Source organism: Lampetra planeri, chromosome 34, assembly GCF_965212315.1.
Source record: "Lampetra planeri chromosome 34, kcLamPlan1.2.h2, whole genome shotgun sequence".
NCBI classification, from domain to species: domain Eukaryota; kingdom Metazoa; phylum Chordata; class Hyperoartia; order Petromyzontiformes; family Petromyzontidae; genus Lampetra; species Lampetra planeri.
Genome location: NC_136140.1, coordinates 5,849,439 through 5,873,996, shown reverse-complemented (window position 1 = coordinate 5,873,996; position 24,558 = coordinate 5,849,439). Strand labels below are relative to the sequence as shown.

Genomic DNA, 24,558 nt, shown 5'->3' with positions numbered 1-24,558 from the left:
AAAGTCACGTAGAAGGGAAGTAATAAAATAATAAAAATAAAACATAATAGACTTTGAAACCCCCCACCCACCTCCTACGCATTTCCCATAAATATTCTAAATTCCTCTTGATATGCAAATTCTTTTGTCAAGGCGCTCTTCTTCCCCCCTCCAACCCAGCTTAAATATACGCTCCAAGCTTGGTGGTGTTTCATTCTCCACCTGAGGACGGCTGCTTGCGTTGTGGCAGAAACGTCGTGATAATTATTTTATTATGTTTTATTTTAATTATTTTATTACTTCCCTTCTACGTGACTTTACCGAAAGAACCAAGAACAGTGTAAATTTGCTTGGCGGCAGAGTCGTGCTGAACTAATCAGTGTCTGGGCTCCTAAATTTGTTTTCCAAAGGCAATTAGTCACCACATGCTCTACCAACTCCCAACAGACTACGTGCAGCCAAGAGCTCAATTGTATCGGTAACACCTGCACAAGCCAATCTTACATTTCCGAAACTTTTGGCTTAGGGAAATCATTCACGGTTAATTCCAGCTGAAGTCTATAAACCACAGCTCTTTCGTTTGATTTTCAATCCGCTTGTCCTGGTGAGGGTCGCGGTGGCAGCATGTTGAGTAGGGCAGTCTAGACCTCCTTTTCCCTGGGGACAGACTCCAGCACTACATTACTATACACTACGACACACTACATTAGATAACACTGGTCAACACACTTTTTCTGGCATAAGGTATTCCAACGGTTTTAGGTAATTTTGGGGTGCTGATTCCAAATCTGGTATCAGTTTTTGTCTATCACATCCGGTTTTTGAGATATCAAATATTGCATTTTCAATAAAAAAAACTGCAGAAGAAAAATATAAAATAAATGTGGATATCTACATAAAATTATATTATAAACACACTATCCTAAAAATACAGCACCATATTTTAACACTAAAGCAGTCGCTGACTCGCAACAACTTGCAATAATAAGTGACAGAGTTAATTTCGGGTAAAATCAATGAAAATGGGGAATGCGGATAGCATAAAAATGAGATGTGATCAGATTTGGAATCCGCACCCTGAAATTAGTCTAAAACAGCTGCAAAAGTCCAGGCCAGAAAAAAAAAATGCTTTTTGTTGACCAGTGTAATCTATCGAAATTGAAAGAAATAAAAAATATATTTTAACCGTTCGGATAGCTCCCGCCTTAGTGCTGCTTGGAAGAGAATCATCAAATAATAAATTATTTAAATTCATGCTAATAAAGGGCAGCATACTTCAGTAGGGATTATTGTTTTAATACACACAACAGATATGGAAGGACAAGATCAAAGGGCTCGCATAATGTACATGCATAATGTACGTTGACTCATTAATCCCTCCCCCCACTTGGCACAAGAGCACAGAAGCGTGGTCACCACATCTACGCCTCTATATAAGGAACAAAACAGGTGGACTTCTCCACAAATCTGGCTGTCGCCTGATGATGCTAGGTGTAATTACTGGCGAAACGTGGTACTCAGATTGTAAATGTTGTGGCTTGGCTCTCAAACACACCGGTGTGCTGTACTAGTATGCTATACACTACACTATACACTACAATACTACACTATACACTACACTACTAAACTACACACGAGTGCTGTACTAGTGACGAATTGGCCCGTTCTGTGTACGTGACAACCCTTACTAGTTGGCTGTGTCGGGTGGTGGCGGGTTTTAACGACAATATATATATTTACGCGATCTAACCCAAAAAAAAGAAACCTCTATTATGGATGATATTGGTCACGAAAGCCTACGTGTTAAACACACTACACTACTATACATTACTATACACTACACGACTGTACATTACTATACACTACACTACTATACTATACAACTAGACTACTCTACACTACTATACACTACACTATACACTACACTACTATACACTACACTACACACATAGTAGTGTACTACTATACACAGACTCTTTGCTCTTCCTAGGGAATTTCCAGACGTTCCCAGGCCAGCTGAGCGAGAGTCCCGCCAGCGTGTCCCGAGCCGGCCCTGGGGTCTTCGCAGCTAATTAATATTGTTCTTAAAATTATTTTACGACCAATTCTATTCCAATGGTAGCATTCGTATCAAGTCAACTCATCAATCCTCTTTATTAACACTAGGGATGTATTATTTGGGTATGACGTTCAAACAGTATCACATGTCAATCAAGCAGAGGTGGGACAAAGTCATTGTTATGCAAGTCCAAGTCGAGTCGCAAGTCATCAAATTCATGACTCGAGTCTGACTCGAGTCCAAGTCACATGACTCGAGTCCACATCTCATAGGTGGGACAAAGTCATTGTTATGCAAGTCCAAGTCGAGTCGCAAGTCATCAAATTCATGACTCGAGTCTGACTCGAGTCCAAGTCACATGACTCGAGTCCACATCTCATAGGTGGGACAAAGTCATTGTTATGCAAGTCCAAGTCGAGTCGCAAGTCATCAAATTCATGACTCGAGTCTGACTCGAGTCCAAGTCACATGACTCGAGTCCACATCTCATAGGTGGGACAAAGTCATTGTTATGCAAGTCCAAGTCGAGTCGCAAGTCATCAAATTCATGACTCGAGTCTGACTCGAGTCCAAGTCACATGACTCGAGTCCACACCTCTGCAATCAAGCCAATGTTATTCATTCTCAGAGCTGCAATATGTGCAAGTGACAAAAGAGATGTAGTTCTAGTTTTGCAGTCACCGTTGACTGAGCTGAGACCATCAGCTTGCTACGCTTAATCAATATCAATCCGTGACATTTGAAAACCCCTGTTTCATTATGGTGGATGTCCAAATTCTATCCCAGACTCCCAGTGATGCCAACTCAACACAAAAGGGCATTTGCAGCATTTGGCACACGGCTGAACCAAACACATTACAAAGTAACTGCATTCAGCCTTGTCAGGACGTCGCAGCCACGCGGCGGTCAATGTCACACAGATGTTGGTTTTGGGCAATAGCGGGGCTCCTTCCAACAGGCCAGTTCAGATTAATTTCAGGCAACCGCTCCCAGCACTGGATTCGGATCAACGTGCGGAGAAATTTTGATGGATCTGAACCGCACGTGTGAAGGAAAACATTTCATGGCACTGAACCGTAATATTGCCCAGAGCTCAGGTTTCAGCCGCAAAGCCAGAGATGGGCACCGGATTTAAAGGAGGCCAGAAAAAGGCGCAAATAAATAAATGCGACCCTTTTATTTCACTTGGTATTGTTAATGCAAGTGTGTATAAATATACGGGGTGAAGCGATGTTTGCGGTGGTTAGCACAATGTGCTATGAAGTCAGCGATCCGAGTTCGATTCCCGGCCATCGCTCACATCGGTGACGAGTAATATCTGAACCAGTCCTGGGCTTCCCCCCACCCCCATCTTGATCAACCTGTGAATGGTCTCCCTCTCAGGGCCTCTCTTCATTTTCATCACCTGCCCACTTCCATTCCTTTGTCTGATCTCCCAGAAGTCCTAGCCGGTGGGTGATGTCATTCTCATTTACGTTCACATTTACCCACTTCTCCGATTTCACATCCAGCGCTGTCCCCTCTGCTAAAAGCTTTACAATCCACTGTTGTTGCCCTCATGATCCAGAATTTCGTCCCACCTGCCATCCTTGCTGCAGACTCCCTGTTAATCTATGACTGACCGTCGCTTCTCTATGCAGTGTCTCCAATCACACCTCGTCCAAAAACGATTAACTAATGAACTATTTTTATTTCACCAGGTAAGGTCCACTCAGCTATATAGCTCTTTTTCAGAAGCGACCTGGCCGTAAATGATAGATCAACGAAGTGGCTTATCATGTGGAATTTTATAGCAGCCAAATACTCAATAAAATATTTAAAAAATACTCTTTTTTTTAAACACGCTTTAATGAAATGTACTGTCCGAGCTGCCCCTCCCACTGCCTCCTTCCCCCATCGCCCCTCCCCTCCTTCCACATCCCCCGCCCCTGGGCATGGCTCCCCGAGGCTTGCCGTGACGTAAGGGACCGTGGTGATTTACAGGCAACGTGAGTTGAACGTCGATAATTAGAGCCGTAAAAAATATTGTTTAAAAATATATCTTTTTAATTTTTAATGATAAAATATAGTATTTTTCATCATAATGACAGAGCTATACGAAGATTGCAGTCGATACGACATTGGGAATACGGTTGAAATTGAGTTACAAGATTTTTGGATACGACAACACATACAGTAAGTTAAATAAAAGCGTGTAAAAAGTAAAAAAAATATATGTTTTAGATTTTTTATGATAAAATATCGTGTTGTCATCAGTATGACATACCTATACGAAGTTTGCAGTCGATAGCACATTGGGAAGTGTGTAAAAATTTAGTTACAAGATTTCTTTTTTGAGGATACAACAGACGAAGTGAGTTAAATAAAAGCGAGTAAAAAACTCGTGTTTCTAAATGTGGAGCAAAAAACCGGAAGACCCGGGAGAAAAAATCCACACGACCATGGCGAGAACATGCAAACTCCAAATATACAGCCATCAGGGTCAGGATCGAACCCATAACCTCCTGTATACCAGGCGAGGCAGATAGCATCTCGCCACCACAGTGCATACCACCCACTTCAGTCGTCCCCGTGACACGTGCTGTTTTATAGTACAGAGATGCAGTTGCGTCTAACTGCTATAAAAAAAAAACTAAATTCTATCGTCTCGCCTGTGCCTGCCACCCAACTCATCCCTGCGGACATCTCCTGTGGCAGCTGCGATGGCTGAACGCAGCACTTCACAAGCCTACTGCGACGCACCTTTATTGCAGGCCTGCATGGAGACAGGACACAACTATAACGGAATAGCTTGCAGCAGTCCATATAATATCTTATCTCATAATGAATACGTTTCAGCCCATTGCCAGCTTGCTGCTTTACCATACTTCACTATATTGATCATTACACACAAAGTGCTTGCCACAAATGAACCACAATACCTTGCTGATCTCATCAAGGAGCATAAACCATCACGCGAACCCCGGTCATCTTCGCAGCGGCTTTTAGCCAGCCATCGAACAAAGGCGATCACCACATTGCGACCTTTCAGATGTGTTCTAGATTTGAAGCTTTCGTGACTGCAAGGATTCATACTTAGTTTTTTCGGTAAAGTCACGTAGGTAAAAAAATTAAATTAAAAGTTAATAAAAGTAATAATGGAAATAAAATAAAATAATAAATCACGACGTTTCGGAAGCAAACACAAGTCTCCGTCATCAGGTGGGACCGTCACAGCCAGATTTGCTGTATCAAGTGAGGCAGGGATTCCAAGATGCAAGTTCTTAAATACAAGTTAAGGGGGAGGGGGTGGGGAGCTTATCAGAATGTGGTAGCCAATGAATGGAACGTATTGGGAGGGGGGGGGGGCTAAAAGAGGTGTGCGTAGACGTCGACGTGTTTGTGTGCAAGCAGATGTGCTTCTGCGGCCGTCTGGAACGTTCTTCCTTCCAATATTAGGAAGCCACTGGAGCTATGCACTTTTAATTCTAGATTGAAAATATATTTCTTTAGAACTGCTTTTTGTGTTTAGTATTTGAGGACTGGGGGAAGGGGTGGGGGGGAGGGAAAGTGGTGAGGGGGGCATGGCGGGGGGGGGGAACCAAATCTGTTTCTCAACAGCGAGCGTTTGCAGCGTTCCCAGTCCATCGCTGGCCGCGACCACCGCTCACCCCAAGCCCGTGATCCGGTGCGCAAGCGTGCGGGTGAGAGCGGCGCGTCGTTGGGCAAGGCCACACTCACCCCATGAGCAGGTATATGAGCACGGTGACGGAGAGGCAGACCCCGCACACGCTGGAGTGGCGGCACAGGAAGAGGATGACGTAGCACATGAGGCTGAGCAGCACCACCCACACCATGTTGAGGCTGAAGAAGTGGTAGAGGCTGAAGAAGCCGGCAGCCACGCAGCACAGGTGCTTGGTCCATGGTGGCACACCTGTCCGCGCGCGCGCACAAAGCTAAGACAGATATCTGTATCCCCCCCCCCCGCCTTCTGTAGCTGTAAATGACAGTTGAGGGCAAGTGCATGAGCACCATTCTTGTAGTGCAAGGCTAGCACGAAGGAAGGCGCTGATTCAGAGCCTTCAGTTGTTTGACAGTTGGGGCAATGTTGCCGTTTGCTATGGCAGTTCGAGTAATTTAGGGGTATTTATTTTGAATTGGTCAAATTTGGACCCTGACGCAAGCACACAATCGCCGACTCAATTCAAATTACGCCAGGTGATAGGTGTCTATCTGGCATTCGAACATCCTAACACCTCTGCATTATTGCCAGGAAGCGTAAAGCCTATTCTTTCTTTTTATCATCTTGATAATGGAAAAAAGGGTCCCATAGACAGATCAAGGGATGTTTGTATGTATATATGTATGTTGATTTGTTGAAATTCTTTCGCAACGCACGTATCCACCCGTGCTAATCGGAGGTGCGGGGAAAGGACAACATCCACTGTGAAGCAGATGGCCAGCAGTATGCTAATACGCCATCACTATTGACCAGGGCGGCCTACCGGATTCAAACCAGGAACCTCTGCAACAAACGGTGAATGCGCTATCGCTGTGCTGCCACTGTGCTGCCACTTTGCTGCCATGGGTGCTGTCGGTGCACGGTTGGCTGCATGTGCCCTGATTGTGTCTACGGTCCCTTGATGCAACACGAAGTGTGAATGCGCCGACGGCGCAGTCAAGCCTAAATAAAACCAATTTCAACTGAAAACTACCTATGAATAATTTGAAAAACATTTAGAAAAATTTGAACGTGCTATTTATTCTACAGGCTCAATTTGGTGATCATTTAGCAGACGGCGTTTGTGTTTACTAAAAACATGGCATCTGAATTGTTTCACGTCAACCACCCAAAATATAATTGCCTGAGTATATGTGTAGTTTTTCTGCTAAACTTCATGCATATTTTGTAAAATGAAAAATTCCGTGCAAATTTTAATGGGATATCTCCACATAAATATTAGCACATATCAATCTGAATTTAATTAATTCGCTAGCAATGTAAACAGTGTTGATCAAAGTTAAATCACGAATGCATTCGCTGAAAGGTCTTGGGACTGATTCAAAATTTCAAACACATCTTGTTTAACCCTTGTTATGGGTGCCAAGTTGTTTGAACCTGGTGATTTTAACTTGCGTTAACTCTCAATTGCTCTATCTATCAGTGTAGGATATGAGAATGTGTTTTTTTGCACAAAGTTACTCGATGTGGTCATTACCATCGCTCACTTCACCTTCGCGTACTTGACCAATATTAACGACCTTAATGACCTCAGCTTCCGAGTCTGTGCCACTGCACAATCTCAGTCCTTGTGTTAATGCAGCTCCTGCGGTACAGCCTGGATAGATCGCGATGCCCCATTCAGCATAAGAGCTTTGCGCTTCATTAACTCCATCCTGTATGAAAAGGTTATTTGCCAAGTGCCACCGCAACGTTTTAAGATTTGGCGAACCGAACACCGGATGGCTGTGTGGACAGGGAGAGGCGGAGGGCAGAGGTCGCAACCAGGTACCCGATACCCGTACCCTACCCGATACCTGGCTACCCGTACCCAGTCGGGTACGGGTACCCATTTGCGACCCTGGTGCGGCCAGGTACGGGTACGGGTAGGCCGTGAGTCACTGGTGAGTAACCGTTTGTCACTCATTTCGGGTAGGGTACGGGTACAGGTAGGGAACGGGTACCCGTACCCGGCCGGGTACGGGTACCCATTTGCGACCCTGGTGCGGCCAGGTACGGGTACGGGTAGGCCGTGAGTCACTGGTGAGTAACCGTTTGTCACTCATTTCGGGTAGGGTACGGGTAGGGAACGGGTACCCGTACCCGGCCGGTTACGGGTACCCATTTGCGACCCTGGTGCGGCCGGGTACGGGTAAGGAATCAAAACCCGTTTGCGAACTCTGGCGGAGGGGCAGAACCCAGTCTACTGTGGTTTAACACAGCGCTCTGAACCACCTACCCTTATCTTTTGTTCTGAAATGGCGATGCTGAACTCGAAGCAAACGTCATGAAGGAGGGAGTGAATTCATGCGAGACGTACGTTCCTGCAGAGTGCTATAGTTCACAATCCTCATAACAGAGTGAATGATATTACAGGAATAGCCGGAAAAGGCAGCCTAAGCATCCACTATTTATCTTTTCCACACATGCCAAAACACCCTTGACTCATGTTGCAATGTTTCTCAACAGAACGATTAAGGGCACCCTTGTTAATTGCTAAGGAACTGCCAATCCAGTATTCATATTCATCCAGGCATCCACTCTACGTCCGTCCTTGTGGAAGAGGTACGTAGATGACACTTTCGTCATCTGGCCACATGGCCGACCAGCTCTGAACCAATTCCTCAACCACATCAATTCCATACACCGAGCCATCAAATTCACCATGGAGGTGGAAAAGGATGGCAAGCTACCATTCTTGGATGTTTTCATCTAAATGAGACCAGATGGCTCAATGGGACACTGTCTACAGGAAAGCCACCCATATGGATGCATATCTAAAACCTGACTCCAACCACCATCCTTCCCAAAAGAAATTCCTCATAAAAACTCTACACCATAGAGCTCGATGTATTTATGACCATCATCACCTAGCCCGTGTACACCAAGCTCTCAAGATGAATGGATATTCAGACTACACAATCTGTAAAGCTATCACCCCAACCGTCGGGAAAGAACCATCTGAGGACCCAATCAAAACCATCACCTTGCCATACATAGCAGGGGTCACTAAAAATATCTCCAAAATCATGAGCAAACACAATATCCAGATTCGATTTAACACAGTACATAAAATTCGTGATCTGATCCCATCTGTGAAGGATGTGATCCCTGACATGCAATACCCCGGCGTCTACAAACTAAGCTGTGTCTGCGGCAGTAGTAACATTGGGGAAACTAAGTGACATGTCTCGGACCGTGTTCGTGAACATAAGGCAGATCTGAAACACGGTAGGACCAATACCGTGGTTGATCATTGTTTTAATGCGGTGGGCTCACACGAAATGTATTTCTCTAAGACGAAGGTACTTTGCAAACCCACTGGGTATCAACAAAGATTCGTTCATGAAGCCATCCACATATACAGACAAAACTTCAATCGAGAAGATGGGTATAAACTGAGCAATCATTAGAAGGACGTTATCTACCAGTTTAAGTCATAACTGGCTGTGATGATCCCATCCTACCACTTTCCGATGTTAGTTGTTATTTTCGACTCTCTGATTTTACATTAACAGATTAAATTTCCCACTAACACAGCCACCTCGCTCGCCGAGCTCGACGTTGCTGCTCTGCAATCTCCCATAAACATGCTAATCTCGCACAGTAACATAGCCACCTCCATGCCCTCGTCGTGGAGGCCGCTCTCCGATCTCACATTAACATGCTAATTTCTACTCTTAGTTTATTCGGTAAAGTCACGTAGGTAAAAAATGAAATTAAAATTAATAAAAAATAAAATAATAATAAATCATATTATTATTATTTTATTTGATTAATTTAATTAAACTAAAATAATAATAAATCATATTATTATTATTTTATTTTATTAATTTTAATTTCATTTTTTACCTACGTGACTTTACCGAAAAAACTAAGAGTATGAATCCTTGCAGTCACGAAAGCTTCAAATCTAGAAATATGCTAATTTCTCACATTGACATCACTAGCCCCGCCGACTTTAAACCTTTAACACAGTCTGCCTCAGCAGCTTTCCCCCTCTTTTTTCCTCCTCATGACTATCTCTTGTGTTGTGATCGAAACGTAGTTTTTTTTATTTTTTCTTTGAACCTATCTACATGACTTTACCGAAAGACCCAAAGAATATGAATTCCCGCAGTCACGAAAGCTTTAAGTCAAGATGTAACTGCCAATCCAGTGTTATAAAGCATTCATTAAAGTTTTCACGGATAGATTTCTGGCTCAAAAAGACATACCCCTGTGCCTTGTTAGCAACAGAATGTTTTACACAGCCGTGCAGTGTGTATTTAAATTCCCTCATATCTTTCCCTCTTTGACAGCAGTTTCAATCAATGCTCTGTCAATTCCAGCAGTTACACGTTTGTTTTTCATCTCTATGGTGTGTTGCTATTCTTGCAAGATTATGTGCACATGACACAAGTACGATTGCCAATCCAATAAAAAAAAGTCCCCTTAATATTAAACTTCAACGTGTATGTACATACTGCATATCGAACTTCCTTCGCACCGTACGTAGCCAACTGTGCTAAATGGAGGTGCGATAATATCCTTTCCATAAGTCGTTAGTATCACATATTTGTTTTAACTCGAATTCACCTGTGTACGTGAACTTTCGTGACAATATGCCTATGCTTTCCTTTTTTGAGATTAAAGTCACACATCAGATTCAAGGATTAGCAATTTCACGTGTACCGCACATTTAATTCCCAGAATTAACCCTGGAATCAATGCAATTAAGGGGAAGAGATGGCCAGCTCCTGCAAGCTGTGTAAGTATATCACACATGACTTGGTTAGAAAAAGCAAACGCTTCCATGGTATTGTGGCCCACACACTGGATTTGCAATCCAGAGATTGACGATTTCTTCTCCTAGCATGGCAGTTGAAACGTGAGGAATATATATGTAGACATTAAAATATCCCCTCACCTCCATCCACCCCACAGTATAAATGGGTGTGTCACAGTCAATCAGCAAGTCGAATGTGGTGGGGTAAAGTGTGAGTACTTCCACCTCTTCCTAAATGTCTTGTCAGTACGGTAAGGAAGGACAAATTCCCTTTAGAGGGGCTCTCTCCAGAGCTCCCCTACAGTGAAGGCCCTCCTACCAGCAGTTGCACGAGTAGGCAACTGCACGGTTGTACCTTTGCCATATATTGCTTAGAAATATCATCATAGGCCTTGCTCTCTCTCTATTTCCTGTGATATGTGAACTCAATACAAAGGCCCTCAATCTGCACGAGTATAATTGTTGAACGTAAACGGTGCAATTTAGTTTGTGCATTGCTATTGTCTGTCAATCTCATTTTAGCAGCCGAGGAGATGCATTCAATTACTTCGTCAGCCTGAAAAGCTTACACACGAAACACAAATGAAAGTGTGCATGTCTGATTAGAGAATGCAAGACCCGTAATTAACTCGGAAACACACGTGCAACAGCAAGATACAAATCCTGACATTGGATAAAGATGAACCGCGTGTTTAAAGTTTAATTCCACATTACATATTCCAGTAAAAATACGGCCTGCTGCATATCCTCCAAAGCGAAAAAAGATCATGGAACACTGTACGTATTGCTGGTACCCCATGCATGCAGATGGCAGGATAATAACTAACTGCCATTATAATTTCTGAGCGGAGGACAGCTGACTTGCACTTGGTTCCACCACTCAACTGGCACACCCAAACGGCGAGGGGCAAGGGCAACATAAAGTAAAAAAAAAGCTTAACCCACTCTGCTGGCAGAGAGCAGAGGTCGCAAACGGGTTTTGATTCCTTACCCGTACCCGGCCGCACCAGGGTCGCAAATGGGTACCCGTACCCGGCCGGGTACGGGTAGCCGTTCCCTACCCTAGCCGTTCCCTACCCGTACCCTACCCGAAATGAGTGACAAACGGTTACTCACCAGTGAGTCACGGCCTACCTGTACCCGGCCGCACCAGGGTCGCAAACGGGTACCCGTACCCGGCCGGGTACGGGTAGCCGGGTATCGGGTAGGGTACGGGTATCGAGTACCCGGTTGCGACCTCTGGCAGAGAGTCACTCCAGCAGCCGTAGCGAGCGACTGCCTCGCGAGCAAGAAGCCACGCGAATATCAAAGTTCGGCGCTAGCATTCGCATAAATACTTCAAGAGGGCACAACGATCGCGTTAGTGCCAGCCAATTACGCCCGGGCAATAGGAGGCTGTGAAAAAATGAGAGACATGCAAAGTGCAATGATGCAAGTCAAGTAAAAAAATATATTATTTCGTAAATGGGAAACGACGACTGCACAGGCTTGGAACGATGGCTGTAATCGCCACATAAAAACACTGGAAATCTGTGAAGTCTTTATGTGCAATATCAGCAGTACTGGTTTATATATTTTTTTCAACTACGTATTATCGCGACACGGTGCACGCTGGTTAGTGTACTGTGACCCTATGATTTGGGTGACCTAATTCTCAGCCGTGGTTAAAATCAGCGGTGAGTGATGCCACCCCCGTTCCACCTTACCGAACCTCACTGACCAGTGTGGTGAAGTATGGCCAAACATCCTACGTGACTGACATTGTATCAGGGAGGAGTTCTACATCAAGAAGAAGGATTTATAAAGACTATTAAATAAAATAAATATTATCACTACAATGTTTTTATACTGCTCTCTAGTGAAATAGACAATGCATCACAGAGGGCTTTCATCTGTTTAAATTAAGGAAAATTTATTCAATTTAACAGATCTGATATTACTGAAAGAAATATTACCCTCCTATAAATGTCACACATTCCTTGTCATGCTGGTGCAAGCTGTTTGCAAATAAAATGTCGTTCTTATAATAGCAAGTGCGTCAATGAGACTTCCTAAAAGGGTTATAAAGATGTCTTTGTTTCCCAAAGGACAACATATCCGCAGTAAATACTGCTGTGAAAATGCCTCTCACCTGTCACTACACTGACAAATCCAACCACCTCAAGTGATCAGCGCATTTTTAAAGTATCTGCAAACCCTCTAATGCACCACTCTCTCCATGCAGAGCCTGTAAAATGCTCATCGAGAGCAAATGCATGTATTTGTATAAAACCCACGGTACCCACGTGCTCACACACAAAGCCAAAGAACCCCCAAATAGCCTTAAGAGACTGTTAGGGAAAGTGCTGTGAGCGAGCACCTATGAAGGCTGGCACGGCGCACGAGGGGGTGGGTGGCCAGCACCATGCCCAGCTGCCTCTGTCTCCTCAGTGACGATGTTTACACATTGCACCAGGTACTCATTTGAGGCTGAGTCGACCTCGGGGAGGCCCAGGACCAATTCAGAAAATCGTCACTGGTCTTGGCCGTGGGCCGGAATCGAACTCTGCTAGCTGGGTTCGTTGCGCAGTGCGCTAACCGTTGCACAACCACTCCCAACACACTAACACGCATGCACGCATGCACGCATAAACACACGCTCAGGCCCTAAGTGCTCGCTTCCACCTTGCAAAATGTGACTAATTTCAATTATACGCCTAACTACCGTGGGGAGGCACAAGGCTGCGGACGAAGCTTGTCGCGTTTAGGTTTGGGGATACCTTCTTACGGAGGGTGATGCAAGGTTATGCACCATTATATGGTGCCTGACAATGATTCATTCTCCTGTGGAAAAATATATATTTAAAAAAATAAAGGTGTGGCCCTGCAATTGCCCGCTCGCCCCTCTGTTGGCGAAAGGGCCCCGCTAGAGGGAGCCCTAAAGGGAGCCCCTCTAGAAGTAATTGGAGTAGCCACACTTTACCTCGCCACACGCAACCTCCCGACTGACTTAATGTCCACCGCTGGGGGTTGGACAGGCACAGGGGATTTAAGACATGTGCCCATTGGTTCAACTGCCACGCCGGGAGATCAATCGGACGACCCCTCTGAATTGCAAGTTGCTAACCGTTACACCATGGTGGTAACGCTTTCCTGTGCAATCAGGTCTTCATTTCAGCTGCGTCTGTCCACGTTGGCGAATAGAAACATTTCCACACTGGAACCCGACAACAGGTATTAGTGCTGGATACAGTCAGATTTGCAAATGTGATTTGTAACTTTTCTCCTTACCTGTGTATCCATAGTTGAATGTGAATGTGTCATTGTATTGAGAGACTGCTACTGTGTGGAATTATCTTGTTGTTGTTTTTGCCGCCTTGCCCAAAACTGATAAATCGGACTTACGCAATTTATTTCTTAAATATGTATTTTATTTAGTGACTTGCTTACCTTTTTCTCTATTTTGCACTCCTATCGTTCCGTGAATTTGTTGCTGCTGTAATTTGCTGACCTGTGAAAGAGCTTTGCAGCTCGTCAGATTCCTCCAGTCTAATGAATGATTCTGCTTCAGTGTGCCTCGATCTATGGTTGTGAACTAACAGTCACATGCCAACCTACTTGAGTCTAACAGAAAACTGGAACATATTCAGTGAGGATTTAGGGCCTGTGTCTGCTATGTTTAATCGGAACCACCTTGCTCCCCCTTGCAGCAAAGCCCAACTGTATTTCCCTTGAAATGCCTCAACAGTAAAGTCACGTAAGAAGGGAAACAATAAAATAATAAAAATATAAAACAAAACAATTCTCACGACGTTTCGACTGCAACACAAGCAATCATTATCAGGTGTGAAAAAAACACGGCAAGAAAATTTGAAAAAAGTGGCGGTTTTTTCAAATTTTCTTGCGGTGTTTTTTATTATTTTATTGTTTCCCTTCTACGTGACTTTACCGAAAGAACCAAGAATATTAATCCCTGCAGTCACGAAAGCTTTAAATCAACAGGTTACGTTTGGGACGTGGAAGCACTCATTGCAGTGGCAGCAACGCGCCTGCAGCAACACGCCCGTGTTTGGAAATAAAACATCTGAACCGTATTCAGTGCACTGCCTTGCGTGAGATTAAATGAGTAAAGGACTGCTCTTCTGACTCGGGAACCGGAGAGCAAGCGTGCAACTATTTGATTTCTTCGCTGTGCTGGCTTTTGATTACCCATGTACACGCAACAAAACCTACCGGAGTGCAAATGTATGCTGGCAGTCGGCTGTGCTCATTATCATGGAGAAGGATTAGAGGTTTATTGAGTCTCCTGGGAGTGCGTCCCTGGGATATGGCGAGGAACCGATAAAACGCACACAATAATGGCAACATGGAGACAGGCATACTGTCGCTACACCATAATCTCTCCGCAGTAACCGACCCATTAATTTGCTTTGAGCAACAATGAGGTGAATTAATGGGAGGGCCCAGGCTGTGTGACTGACAACGGAAGAGATGTGCAAGTGAATGACAGAAAGCAAAGTACAACTGGATTTCTATATGGGAACAAATTGAGATTTTTTTTTGCACGCTCATACATTCTATGGATGAAACAATACATCGACTAAATCAAGTCAATGATTCATATTCGTTTTTAAACTCACGATACACACGTAGAATCAAGCGTGTAAGAATTGTTTTTTGTGTATGTTGTACATATTTAGGTCTGCACCACCCCTGCAGTGATGAGAGGTACTACCATTTGTCAGTATGTAAAAAAATTAACCCGTAAAAACTAAGTTTTTCACTCTAAATCCTTTATATGCGTGGTGGCTAGAGTCCTCTCGTCCTCTGGCTTGAGATGGCTGCCACCTATGGGTCAGATGATTGTCTGCCAGCATTAAGCAATTGGTAATTAAATATTTAAAAAAAATTCCCTAAACAGTGTAAAATTTTGGAAAAAAAATTTCACGAAAATTAATTGTCACGCACAACGAGTCTGTGTGCAAAATGTCAGCTCGATTGGATCACGGGAAGTGGGTTAAAAAACGACCGAAAGATTTGCACGGTCGTAAGCAAGCAAGCAAGCACGCAAGCACGCAAACAAGCAAGCAAGTGAACAATATAAAGAATTTAAAAATAATCTAGTCTGAAATTTTAATCCTAAGAATGATTGAATATCTAGTAGGGGGCTGAGGGGGGGGGATAAATCGTTCCACCCTTCATATATCCTCCACGTTTATGTTGGTTAAGTCCACAATTTTCTCAACCCCGCGATTTCCAACTATCAGGTGCATGCGGTGTGCCGAGGCTTAATTTGCACGTGACTAGAACAGAGCGGTAATCACAATAAGGCAGTCTGTTGGAGGGGGTTGTGATGACCGAAGTTGAGTTAATCGGCACTAAGCCCAGCACATTTGACCACATCGCTACTAAATGTTAAGCGCACCGTGCTTGCTGAAGAAAAGAAAAACACGAAATCAATCAGTGGCTCACAATACCGGGCTCAACGTGAGCGTTCGCGGGGGAACGTCATGACAAGGAGACGACAGAGACGGCGACGCGGGAGAGAGGGTTTGTGCAGGAGGACGTACTCAGGCGGCAGTAAGCGCGGATGAGGAGGCAGAGCAAGAGCAGGGCCCAAATGGCCTCAAGGCCCTGCACAGCTGTGGGCAGCACGCACGAGTGCAGCAGCTGCGTTAAAAACGTGGCCTGGTGCTCTTCCATCCTCTCCGCGACGAACACCTGCAGCCCCGCCATCGCGAGCACACGAAAAGCACACAAACGTAAAAGTGAACGGGCAGAAGAGCAGCGAGCTGAGCGAGCGCGCACGCGAACGCACGCACACACACAACAACGTGTCACGACAACACGCGAAAAAACATTTCAAGGAATAAAAATTCAGACAAACGCGCAGCCGCGAGCAACGCGCGGGGATTTAGGTCGGCCGGCTCACAACACATCTGCCCAGAAGCGCACCTAATCTGACAATCCACTGACATGGATGCTAAAGCAGGCAACTTTCTTTTTTTAGGCCAAAGGAAACAAAGTTCCCCGTTATTGACTTTTCAGTGAAACAGCATTCATAACATACTTTTATAGATGCCGCCAATTCTTCTGGAACTTTTGCAGCTTAAATGATAGTTTAATAATCTCTTTAAATATTGTCTAAAAGCTATGTACACGTTTGTCAAGGTATGTTAGGCGTAATCATACTCGATGATTATTGTAGTGTTTCTCATTAAGGGTGCGGTATATTTTGTAAATTATAAAAAAATGCCAGCAAAACTGAATCGTGGAACAAATGGAAGCAAAATAAAATATCGAACATTTTTTTATTATTTTGATTTATTAAAAGCCAGAGGGAGCCTATTAAGTACATCTGTAATTTAAGGTAGACATGGGTTAGGGGGAAACACATGAGTAAAACATCTATTGCGCAACGTGAACATTTTAATGTAAGATTTCATAAACTAAACCGAGAAGACTAAGTAAAACAAAACTTTAACGTAAGATTATCTTTAACTTGGCAGCAAAAACATATCACCAGTTCTAATATCATACAAAGACACAGCCTGAATATATTGTTGGGGCAAGTGCTGTTAGCGAGCACCTATGAAGGCCGGCACGGCACACAAGGGGGTGGGTGGACAGCACCACGCCCGACCGCCTTTGTCTCCCTAGTGGCGATGTTTAAACACCACACCAGGTACTCATTTGAGGCTGAGTCGACCTAGGGGAGGCCCAGGCCAGTTCCAAATAATAGTCACTGTTGTTGGCCGTGAGTGCAAATCGAACGCGGGTCGCCGGGTTTGCAGCGCGCTAACCGCTACAATACCACTCCCCGCGATACATACATACGTCGACCCACACATACACGTGTGTAATTATCTAATCATCGCATGTCCAAAATAATACGTTGGACGCATACATTAGTGGCATCTGGTGTATCTAACACAATAAGAGTTAATAGATTAATGATATATCGCGTTCCACGTAATCAACATTAAGTGACTGCACTAAACAACTAATGGCAATGGTTGGTGCATCGAGATGATTCATTGAAATGCTGTCCACAGCAACCTGTGAGTTTTCATTCCAGATTTCTCAACTTTTAAGTGAAATAAGTAGCCCGTCATGTAAATGCACAAAATTGGCAATGTGCCACTAATGCTTTATAAACATCAATGATGATGCATCAATGCGGTCTCTCTCGAAAACATCACAGGGCAGAATGGACTCTACAGGAATACAACTAAACACGGGGGATGAATTTTCTTGGAACTCAAGTAACAATAACCAATTAAATAAAGGAATAACTGTGAAAGTGCACTCAAGAAAGGATCGGAGTGTTGAAAAAAGGGGCAAAATGCCAAGACACTGTGCACAACTGAAATTTAGTGCAGTGGCATATTGTATAATTTTTAATTCCTTACCTGCTGTCCAGTTTATAACCGTCATTACTCATCGTCGGCTCAATTTATTGAAACGGTTACACAAAATTAAAATGTGCACTTCAACAAAAAGGAAATAAAATAGCAAAAGCTTAATTTTTGTTTCAAATAGGCTGTAACATCCGTTTATCATTTTCAATGTTCAAATTGAAACACAATTTCTGAAATGAGCATCCGGCTACAATGTAACCTCTTAAATCCGACTCATGTAACCAATTTGCTAAGACACCAAACGTAACAGATACATGCATAACACTAAAATTAATGCAGGCTTGCAGTACATGAAATTTGACCCAAGCACCGTTCATGAAAAAAAAAACATTTCATTCCATACGATATAAATAATTAAACACTTTTTTTTTTATATACCAGACTGTGCAATTACACATTATATCAGTCTGTGTGCAAATGTGCGGGACTACAATGATTCGATCTACGTGCAATTTCAGAAACAAGAATGTGATTACTGTTAGGTCCTGCAGGCAGTATATATATTTAAAAGAACACAATCTCTGCTGTGCATGCATTTAAGAGTCGGCCAATGTAAGGGGCATCGTGAGCATTACGCTGCCACCCATAAGTTCACCTCAGCCTCTAATCCTCAGGGGCCACTGCAGTCCAGATGTCCATGTCTGCCAACGTTTTTCAATTCACATAGAAATATTCAAATGAGATTATGTGCAATTCATGCATCTGTTGATTAGTAGAGTAGGGGTGATTCGTTTTTTGCCGATTGCACGCATTCAAAATCTGCTGTGTGTGGGCCATGCAAAGTACTTTAGAGTGTGCAGCCTTTTAAATCTACAGCATCGTTTCAATCAGCATCGAATTATTCTCTATACACTCTTCACTTAAGAAGTGTCCATGCTCGCACTTCTGGCAATGTAATTGTATGGTACAATGATAATGTTACAGCTATCTTAACTACAAATTAAAAAAAAGGAATATCATTGATAATTTGGGTTAAATCGTGTCGGTATAATCCATTTTTTTTTTACTTTAGCCATCCACCAATCCACAAAGCCAGTGAAATCAAGTTGTAACATGGGCAAATATATGAACTCATTTGGTTTATCAGCAAAAGCGGAATGTTTAAAAGCAAGCAAAATGTTACCATGTTTATCTGGCATTTGGTGGAGATCACATCCAGCATTATCAGGTTTTAAGAAATGCTCAGCTCTCATCCTTTGCTGATAAACCAAATTAATTGATATATTTTCCCACATGACACCTTGATTTGACTGGCTTTGTCGGGGGGGGGGGGGGGTGGAGAGTTATAGTATAACACTGGCATCATAACTACACGATCTATAATCCAAAATAAATCATTATGAATCAAAATGTTGGTCATAAAAACTGACGTATATAATAAACAAAAAATCGATCATTTAACCAGTAGGTTTTCTTCATGATCTCTACTCTGGAAAAGCAGGGTAGTTGGCGTATACCGAACTGCATTTAATAAGTGCTCCATGACAGTACTTTATTCTACATGTACAGGCCTTTTGTGACTCCGCTGTTGGATGAGGGACGTCCCACGCCATGGGGATTGTCGGAGGAGTGGAGGGGGAATCTGCGTGGGTCAATGACAGCAGGTAGCATAGATGTAGTTCAGTGTTTCTCAAACGTTTTTGGCATGCGGAGCACTCAGCCAATGCAGACCCCCTCCGCTCGAATGGGATGATATATTTTTTGAATGATTGTGCTTTGGCTGTCAGGCACGTGGAATTTCATGGTGAGCACATGCAATGCAGATTAATTTCTCTCCCGTAGAGAAGCAAACTGATTAGGATTTAGATTAAAAATGGCATCATAAACTTCACAAATAGATGGAAACAAATGTTAAATTGCATTAAAAATATGATTTATCTTGGAAAAATATACCACACCAAAACGTACGAAAAAAGCGAAATGTTTTTAGCGAATTTTTTTAAGACTTCAATGGCTGTGATTGTTTAATGTTAATAGACCCTTCCTGGCAAGGTTTGATAAATCTACAAAGCTAAAGGATCTCAAAGGCTGATATTATAATAGTGAAATAACCTGTATGAAGACTACACACTTGGTACCACCTAACCAGCTCCTACTTGAAGAGGAGTACTTACATAAATGTGTAGTGACATCGCGGGATGTCACTGTGTAGTGCCGGCCCTAGAGGCACGGCGTGTGGTGTATTGACATCGCGGATACCACTGTGGTGTGGGTGTAGTACCGTCCCTAGAGGGGCTCGGTCAGCGTCGATTGATAGCGCTGGATGGCACCACGCTTGGCGTGCAGTGCCGGCCCTACAGGGCAGGGCGTGGGAGTGCCGGCCGTAGGAATGAGGTTACTAAAAGCCATGGCACTCTGGTTGACCCGAGAGGGCACGTGACCAGTTAAGTCTACAAAGGGGCCCCAAGTGGGGGGCTAGGGGTGGCCACGTGGTCCGGGTCCAGATCTTGCTCGAGGATTCTGGAAGGTGGTCGTGGCCAAGGGTGGAGCCAGCCACGCCGCAGAGAACATAAGTCGGGTTCCCCACAGGGACCGGTGTTGTTGTTCATCCTGAAGAAACCTTCGTCTACGTCCTACGTTCTACCGAGTCTCCAACACGTGGACCTGGACACGAGCTGTGGTCACGGTCCGTAGTAGCTAGTTACGTAGTTACGTGATAACTATCGTAGTTAGCTTGGTGGTCAACACCATAGGTTGTTATTCTGTTAAGGGGCAGTTATCCCGTGTGTTGGTGTTAAATAAATGTGTTGCCTCCAAGTGTACATCTGCGACTCAGTTGAACTCACTACAAATGCATGCAAAGAGTACGACAGATTGATTGACTAGCTATCAGTGGCATATGAACTCAGTCAGGAGTAAAGAATAATACAGCTTCATTATTATTTTGCAGAGTAAGGCAAAGGTAAAGGCAGTAAAACACCCAGCTCTAGCCAGCTCTTGCTACGGCAAGACACCTAATTAGGTATTTGGCAGGACGGTAAAATGTGCTAGCTAGTGCACTCACATGATATATGTGAGCTCCTGTATGCCTATTTATACACACAATAAAGTACGGGTGTACACATTATAGCCAGTGGTGGTGGCGCACATCTGTAATGCAGTGATTCATTCAGAGGCAGGGTTGGTGGACCATGCAGGTATTGGTCCGTGACACAATTATTTATACCACATCTCCTATGCAGTACATCATGTTCATAAGACGTCCATATGCAAGGCAAGGAGGAGTATGTGGAGACAATGCAGCCATGTTTATGTTCTTCCAACATTCTGACATTAAACCTATTCGAAAACCAAAACAACATCATTCACTCAATTGCCCAACTATCCCATTCATTCAAAAGTCTTCCACAAAAAAAGGGTCTTGAAAATGCAATGAGGTTTTCAGCGGTTAGTGAAGAGTTAAGCAATTATCACATGCAGTCAATTACATAACAAAGTATGACTATCGGGGCATGGAAATGGAAATTCAGCAAGAGGGTATAAGATGCGTTACGTGTTATTGCACGTCTGCATCACATCAGCAGCCGAGCTCATTGATGCACCTCCACATCGTCATAAAATCATCAATCATCGCCATCAGAGTGTGTCATTACCGTGCACTCGCAAGGTCATTCCAAAAAAAAATGTACACCTGTCATCACTTAAGAGTCCCCAGATATCCTCCATGGAGTTAATACGGTTCAGCGGCACTGTTACACGCCTGTTATCCTGCTCTTTAAGGCCATGCACTGGTGGATCACATGGAGATTTGTGGCTCCCAAATCTGCTACTGGGCTGCAAAGGTTGCGATCGAAACGTCGTGATTTATTTTATTTTATACCTACGTGACTTTACCGAAATAATCAAAGAGAGTATGGATTCCTGCAGTCACGAAAGCTTCAAATCAAGATTGCATGAAGCACTTTTGAGTGTCAAGGCTCTCTGCTCCTCCCACCCAGCTTAAAATACGCTGCGAAGCAGAGCAGTGTTCATTAGGACGCTGTCTTTCCGACAGCTCTGTTCTTCACCTGAGGACGGCTGCTTGCGTTGTAGCCGAAACGTCGTGAGAATGTAATGTTGTATTTTGTATTATTTCCCTTCTACGTGACTTTACCGAAAGAACCAAAAACACTTATGAGTAATTTCCGTCACCCACTCCACAAATTGCACTGCTTTTAAATGCAGGGTGTCCTGAAAAAAATGCAATCAGCTTCATTCAAGCTGTATATTTTAACAGATACATTTAAACACTTTCCTGTCCACTTATGCCAGTTTTTTTTACAGCGCCATCTCAGAACATATAGCAGCAGAATTAACATAACAATCCACTTTATCCAATCTAGATTTGAAGTTTTCGTGACTGCAGGGATCCATACTCTTTAGTTCTTTCGGTAAAGTCACGTAGGTATAAAATAAAACAAAATAAATGAAATCACGACGTTTTGGACGCAATCTCGAACCACTGACTCTCGTGACAATTTTCCTGTGGGGGACACCGCCTCTTCGCGTGTTATCAGGACCATCGACAAGCATGCCTTTGATTGCACAATCAATTTCACTTCAGGTGCTTTAGCGGCTGGCCACAGGAGACGACAACACAGCAAGTAGGTTCACGAACCTATCCCGGCCAGGCATTTATCGCCTTGCGTGCTGGGTTGAGTTTCTCCCGTGTAATCAGATTTTCTTCCAAATGCAAAAAAAAAACCCTCATTCATGGTTTCGGGCCAAACATCCCAATTCCTGGCTATGAAACAAAGTGTTGCATTGCTTTTTTTCTTTCTGCATCCTCCTGCAAAAAAAATATCGAGACTCAATGAGGTTTTTTTTTCATTTCTGGACACCTAAAATGTATAAACAACTCTATTGCATATTCTTTATTCTTTCGGTAAAGTCACGTAGACGGGAAACAATAAAAATATATAATAAAAATATAAAACAATATTATTTTGATATTCTTGATTCTTTCGGTAAAGTCACGTAGAAGGGAAACAATAAAAATACATAATAAAAATATAAAACAATATTATTTTTATTTTATTGTTTCCCTTCTACGTGACTTTACCGAAAGAACCAAGAATATGAATCCCTGCAGTCACGAAAGCTTTAAATCAAAATTAAACTCTATTGCAATTCCTAGAAGCTGCAACATTTCCTTATTGAAGAACACCACCAACCTTGGTCTGGCTCCACGTGCATGCAACCTTGAGCACCGGCTACAAATTCAAATCCACGAGCCATTCATTTCCCCCTCTTTTTTTTTTAGCCCCCGGTGACCGTGGGACAACACGCACCCTCGGATAGAATCCCTACCGCCCGAGGCGCGCCTCGCCGGGTAGGCGCGGCACCTTCGCGCCCGAGGCCTAACGCTCGTGCGACCGGCGCGCGCGCACACACACAACAACCCGCCCGCATATTTCCAACAACAAAACAAACGCACGCCGATGCGAAGGACGCGGCGCTGCTCGGTGGCTCGCCAAAATGCAAGTTTGCCACCGACCTTTGTGCGAAGTGAGTGGCCGAAGTGTTGAGGGCCGAGCGAATGGGTCTCCCCGCGGGGGCCTCACGACCGCCGCTGCATCGCCAGCGACTGACGCGCTCCTCCGGGGTCCGCCAGCCGCCGCCGCCGCCGCGGTCTTCCGCCACCGGCAGAGCAGCTCCTCGTCTACCGGTAGAGGTTCTCTCTGCCGGAAGATGCGGCGGTTGAGATAATCGATTTTCCGGAAAAACGCGAACTTGATTTGAAGCTGGATTTGAAGCCGGATTTGAAGCTTTCGTTACTGCAAGGATTCATACTCTTAGGTTTTTTCGGTAAAGTCACGTCGGTAAAAATAAAAATATAATACATGAAAATGAATCAAAATAAATCAATTGATTTATTTTCATTTATTAAATCAAAATAAATCAATTGATTTATTTGAAAATATTTATTTTCAAATAAATCAATTGATTTAATAAATGAAAATTGATAAAATAATAATAAATCAAAATAAATCAGAATAAATCAATTGATTTATTTTCATTTATTAAATCAAAATAAATCAATTGATTTATTTGAAAATAAAATAAATATTTCCAAATAAATCAATTGATTTATTTTCATTTATTATTTTATTTTATTTATTTTTACCTACGTGACTTTACCGAAAAAACCTAAGAGTTTGATTTGAAGCTTTGGTGACTGCAGGAATCCATACTCTTTGGTTCATTCGGTAAAGTCACGTAGAAGGGAAATAATAAAATAATAAAAATTAAACAATACAATTCTCACGACGTTTCGATTGCAACACACCTGATGATGATTGCTTGTATTGCAATCGAAACGACGTGAGAATTTTATTGTTTTATTTTATTATTTCCCTTTTACGTGACTTTACCGAAAGAACCAAGAACATCTAACTGGATTTGAAGCTTTCGTGACTGCAAGAATCCATACTCTTTGGTTCATTCGGTAAAGTCACGTAAGTAATCATCATCCATGACGATTGCTTGCGTTGCGATCGAAACGTCGTGATCTGTTATCTTTCTACCTACGTGACTTTACCGAAAAAAACAAAGTATCAGAAGCACTATGAGACCTCCTTTACCAGTGGCAAAATATAGTAATAGGTTTTTACCCTTTCAACTGGTACAAAAACTGACACCTTTATACAAGGCATCATGTTTGCAATAACCA

General features: G+C 43.3%; 1 protein-coding gene across 2 annotated transcripts in view; it reads right to left on the bottom strand.

The window, feature by feature from the left end:
• LOC144730064 (protein-serine O-palmitoleoyltransferase porcupine-like) overlaps positions 1-23,553 on the bottom strand; it is a 117,489-nt gene extending 93,936 nt beyond the window's left edge. For both annotated transcript variants that reach the window (XM_078610586.1, XM_078610587.1), the window contains exons 1-3: positions 23,383-23,553; positions 16,056-16,206; positions 5,759-5,951 (exon numbers count right to left, since the gene is read on the bottom strand). In XM_078610586.1, the coding sequence (XP_078466712.1) occupies positions 5,759-5,951; positions 16,056-16,188 (326 nt within the window). In that variant the 5' untranslated portion in view covers positions 16,189-16,206; positions 23,383-23,553. The remainder of the gene's footprint in view (positions 1-5,758; positions 5,952-16,055; positions 16,207-23,382) is intronic.
• Positions 23,554-24,558: the final 1,005 nt, after the last annotated feature.